This window comes from Habropoda laboriosa, unplaced genomic scaffold, assembly GCF_001263275.1.
Source record: "Habropoda laboriosa isolate 0110345459 unplaced genomic scaffold, ASM126327v1 scaffold54, whole genome shotgun sequence".
Classification (NCBI taxonomy): domain Eukaryota; kingdom Metazoa; phylum Arthropoda; class Insecta; order Hymenoptera; family Apidae; genus Habropoda; species Habropoda laboriosa.
Window position 1 is genome coordinate 35,458 of NW_017100156.1, and position 5,343 is coordinate 40,800.

General features: G+C 30.8%; 1 protein-coding gene across 1 annotated transcript in view; it reads right to left on the reverse strand.

The window, feature by feature from the left end:
* Positions 1–5,343, reverse strand: part of LOC108576812 (mitogen-activated protein kinase kinase kinase 7-like) — an 8,745-nt gene that overhangs the window by 1,060 nt on the left and 2,342 nt on the right. The window contains 3 exon segments of the mRNA XM_017939876.1: positions 2,470–2,581; positions 2,731–2,981; positions 3,148–3,260. Of these exon segments, the coding sequence (XP_017795365.1) occupies positions 2,470–2,581; positions 2,731–2,981; positions 3,148–3,260 (476 nt within the window).

The following is a 5,343-nucleotide window of genomic DNA, read 5'->3' on the forward strand; positions in this document are numbered from 1 at the left end:
AATTAAGAATTTAAATTAATTTTGGAACTTCTATATTTATTCTAAGGACAACAGTAAATACTATATATATTGCACAAAACAAACGTCTTGTTTTAATTGAAATGCACGATTCAGACGCGAAGTCAACACGAATCAAACTATTCCCAGTCCGATACTTAACAGCTTGATCTTTTCCAAAACAAAAGATGTTAATCACATGTCAGCCGCTTCAATCTTCAGTTCAATGAATTTCGAAAAATATCGCAATAACGTACAAAATTGTAATTTGCGTACGTAAATTCGTGTCTGTACATGCCATCGGTGCATTCGACTATTGTCACATCCAGCAACTTCGACACCGAATTTCTTCTGTACGATTAAAAGATATCAAAAGCCTCGGCTTAACTCTCCAGTCTCGAGTGTCGTGTCAAATCAAACGACGAGGATTCGAGCTTTATCCATCCACTCGAGGCTCTTCTAATCTTATTGTTAGTCACCTCATATTTCCTGACAAACGAAACAGAGAGCAAAAGAAGAAGAAGAAAAAAAACAGAGGAAGGTACTAACGTAGCAAGACCCAGCACCGCTTTAGGGTGTCCGTGGCAACGATGTTTGGGTATTCCTCGCACATTTCCAAATACTGGAGCCTGTCGAGGCTTCGTTCATAATAGAATCAAGTATCGCTCACATGAAAGATGTCACTCTCCGATAAAAGTTACCACAAGCCACTTTTGATCCGGATGCCGATCGATCGAACACGGTCGTAAAACAAGAGAGAGAGAAAAATAATGAAAAATAGTAGGGAGAACGAGAAACGAAATTCGAAGAAACGAATTTTTTTTTCGATAACAAGAATGAAAGAAAAAGAAGAAAGAAGAGAAAAGACCGTCGTTCTTAGTGGTGTGTCGGGAGAGTACTAAACAAACGTGCATCTATATTGGGCCTGGTGAGTCAGCCACACCTGCTTCGAGGTATCCCCCACCAGACAGGGCGTGCAAGCACGAGCCAAGAAGAAAATACGGTTCTTCGGCTCTTAATTCATCTTCAGGGCTGGATTAAGTCGAAGCACTGATTTCCATGTTCATGTCACAGCGAACAATTATGAAGTGTTCACACAGAAGAGGCAACTGCTGTCCTAGATCAACTTCTGTTTGGAAAGTATATTGCTTGGATTTAGAAAGCTACATCAAGAAGAATATGACTGAATTTTATGGAAGAATAATTTTTTTATATATTGAACAATTTGTAACTTTGTTTGGCGATGATGTTGAAATGAAATGTGTAACATATTTCATAATTTATGTTTCATAATGTTATTTAGAACATTATACGGATTTTTCAGATGTATGAATGATTAGTTGTAACATTGACAGATTTCCCCTTATTGTATAACTTTATAACTTTTGTCTTGATCCTGCCTGATCATACGATGCGATATAGAAAGAGAGCGATCTGTTTTTATTCACTCTGAGTCTTTTAGGATGCAGCTTTTATTAACGTCGATAGGTGTCAATCAAGAACAGGTTCCTTCGATTAGTCGCCCGTTAAATTTAGTATAGTCGCACAATGTGACTGTTTTCGCGGGCCCTTTGCCAGGGTAGATTTCGCCGATCGACGAACTCCCAAGGAATTCGTCACGGAGAAATCCCAATGTGCCAACATTTTAATTTCTTTCTACGACTTCGTTCTTATAGGTATTAAAAAAAAAAAAAGAAAAAAAAAAAAGAAAAAAACGTATGCACAAATCAAACTCTACAAAATCATATGCATGAAACTCCAAATAATAATAAATAGGGGTGCAAATAATTTAATTAAATAAAAACATATTCAATTTTTATAATTAACTACAAGAAAATGTTAAAAATATTTCATTAACTGTTACTAATACTGAATAAGCTCAGAAATATTATTTTTTCACATTAAACGAATATTACATATTAAATAAAGAAAATTAGATGGAAATTGAATACTTTACAAAATCATAATGATATAAGTGAAGTCGTACACATAAATTTTAATTATTCGAAAAGGCTATCAAATGGCGACAATGGGTCTGAGCACATCACATTCCGCGCTAAAAGGAAGGTTTTGTGGAACATACGGAGAACATTATTTTGGGATTAGAGTACTATCGTAGTGAGCCACAAATTCGAAGCTCTCGTCCCAAGTGAGTTCCCCTTCCTCTGCAGTTATAGAACAACGGTGAGGTCGTCAACAAATAGCAATTTAATCATTTGTTGCGTGTGTGCAGCAAGTAAGAAAAGAAGTAATAATCCACTACACGAAATAAGGCAGAACTATGAATAATATGAAAGTACAAAAGAAAAATATGAAGTATTTGCTGAAACTTTTCAATAATGTACAATGAAATTGTTATCGTTTGAATAGTAGTATCATGAAGCGATTACTTCGTTACGAAAAACAAAACGATTTAAAACAATGAATCATGCGGCTTACAACTCAAGTATTTTATAAAAATAGCAAACTTACTTTGAGCAGTATTCTTTATCTTTAATATAGGAGATTCAGATGGAGGATCAGAACTAGGCAATTCCCAAGCATTCTACAATTATAAATAAAAAAATATGGAGATATTAAAAATGTAATATTAAAGTGCATGATAAACATCTTAAAAATATTTCTAATATTAATTAGAAGGTCTATATATTCTTTCTTTCCTATGTATTCAAATAGATAAAAATATGTTTAAGAATATGAAAATTTATATTTATATTAATTAATATTTTATATCTGGAATTTTTGATTAGATGTATTGGATGCTGAAATATTAGTTTTAGAAGCTGGATCCCTGAAATTGCAGAAGGGATTCGATGAACCGTGTTTTCCATTCAGAATTTCCGATTTTTCTTTGGAAACGGGTGCATTAGCTTTAATAGTACCGTTGGCAGCATATCCGTTTATTTCAGAATTTATACTATCAGTCACGTCCAAAGTATCATCTTTAGAAATATGGTTTTCATTTACTTCCTCAGATTCAACATCTATAATACAATAAAATCTCATTGTAAATATTTAATGTAAACATTTTATTAATAGATAAAAAAAAAAAAAGCATTCTTAATTAAAAATTTTCTTATAAAAACTTGCAATCTTAAAACATGTTCCTTTTTTTATATACATACATATATTTAAATGTAACAAACATACTTGGAGAATACTCCACAGGTTCCAAATAATCACTAAAAAATTGCGACAAGGTCGTCATTATTTCTACAACTTCGTCCATTGATGGCCTTTCTTCGGGAGATTTGTGCCAGCATCTGAAATAATAACCCATTTCTTTATTCATTAGATAGAAACAATTTATAAACATTTCAAGTTTAAAAATTGAAAAAAAAAAATGAAATAGTAAAAATGATATGTATTCAAAGCATAAGGAAACTTGCTGACCAAAATCACATTTTCTAAAATCAAAAAAATCAGAATAACAAATATAAAGAAATGAATAAAATTTTTTATTAAAAATGCCCTGCACATACACTTTTATTTTGAAGAAATTCAAAATTAGTAATAATAATAAAACCAATATATAAACAATTATTCTATGTAAAGTTGTATTAGTATTTTTAATTTATCCATTTGTTGTGAATTACCTTCACAAATAAATAGAATATGTCCTTTACTTTACACTAAGCTCTTTTTATTGCCCTTTACTTTACATTAAGCTTTTCTTATAAGCTTTTTGTTGGAGAATTCTCTGAGATGTTAATAAAATCTTTATGGAATATGTACCAGAAGAGATAGGTACTTCAAATAATAAGCACTTTTACACAATATATCCCTTTATGCTAAATCCTGTTTCCTACAACCTATCACCATTAGAACAAAAGTTAAAAGGCAACAATTTTAACTTGTTTCTTTAGAATTATTCAATAAATTATCTTATTTCCAACCAATGTTCACAGTTAAGATAAATTCGAATATGATTGTTAAATATTTTCCACCTTCTTCCTGAATTCAACACTTTCCCTTCCACAATATATTATGAGAAATGTTTATGATGAAAATAACTGGGAGCATTTTCCAAATTTCTTGCTAATGTTGTATCATCAAGAGAAAAACGAAAGGGAAAGTAGTCAAGCCATTTGGCTGAATGGAATCCTTAATGGACAAATATCATTGAAGACAATTTCACTTACCACTAAAATTTGCTCTCAGTGCCTAAACATCGAAGGGGATGAAAGAGTGGATTGTTGTCCCAAAGGAGAATCCAGAGTTGCTAAAAGACCTCAATTTGTTTAAAGAAAATTTTATGATGAACTATGTGCCCCAATCTTCACCCTCACTTAGGACAAAACCTAAAATTCATAAGAAGAAATTTAGAAAGGCCCTAATTAGGGGTGCAGAATAATCTCAGAATGAAGAATTATGAAACTGTTAAAATCATCCTAACACCAAGTTGTTCGACCACCACATTTGATACATCTCCACTATTCCAAAATACCAACATTGCAAACAATCAACCCAGCAGTCATTTCCTCCAACAAATCTACATTCCCTCTTTATACCTTAATCAACTTCCAACTAATTATTATAATTTAACAATCTCCTATTTCCCTGTAACTGTACAACTTAAAATGAGAACCCAACAGCATATTAGAGTATATCAGAAACACTATTATAAATTTAACTGTTCGAATTGTTTACTATTTATTTAATGTTAAGTAGCTAAATATAAATAATCCTTAATATATTAGTCACATATAAATTTATTTACTTAATTTGTGTAATAGAATGGGTGATTTAAAGAACAAACAATTCAATGTTAAATGTATATTGTACTCCTACAAAAACCATCTTGATTATAGAATAAAATCACAGAATATTGAAGAAGAAGAAGGAACAGTAATTGTATTAAACAATTTGAAAAAAATATTTTTCTGTTAAGAGAATGACTAAAATACTTGTGATCATGTATAAGATATTAAATTCCAACCAGTAAACATGGTAATTAAACTTGATGAACTTTTCCCAACTTATGTTATAGATGAATAGAAAATACATTAAAGATTGTCATAATAATGATTGAATTAATAAAATAATATTGGTTTTTCAATGAAATGTAGAATTCATATGACTGAAGAAAAACATTCATCCCTTCAGAATCTACCAAAATACTTCATTAAAAATGATTTGGGAAGAGCATATGAAAAAATTATACAGGTACTGTACACAAACAAAATACAAACACAAAGTATAATAAAATCATTCAAGAAACTCTAATAACAATCATCATACTTAAATACGTTTGCAGCTGAAAAAAATGTTTATATGAATATACATATGAAATTGTTACATTTATATCATCACTAATCAAAATATATTTTTGTTGAAAAACAGATA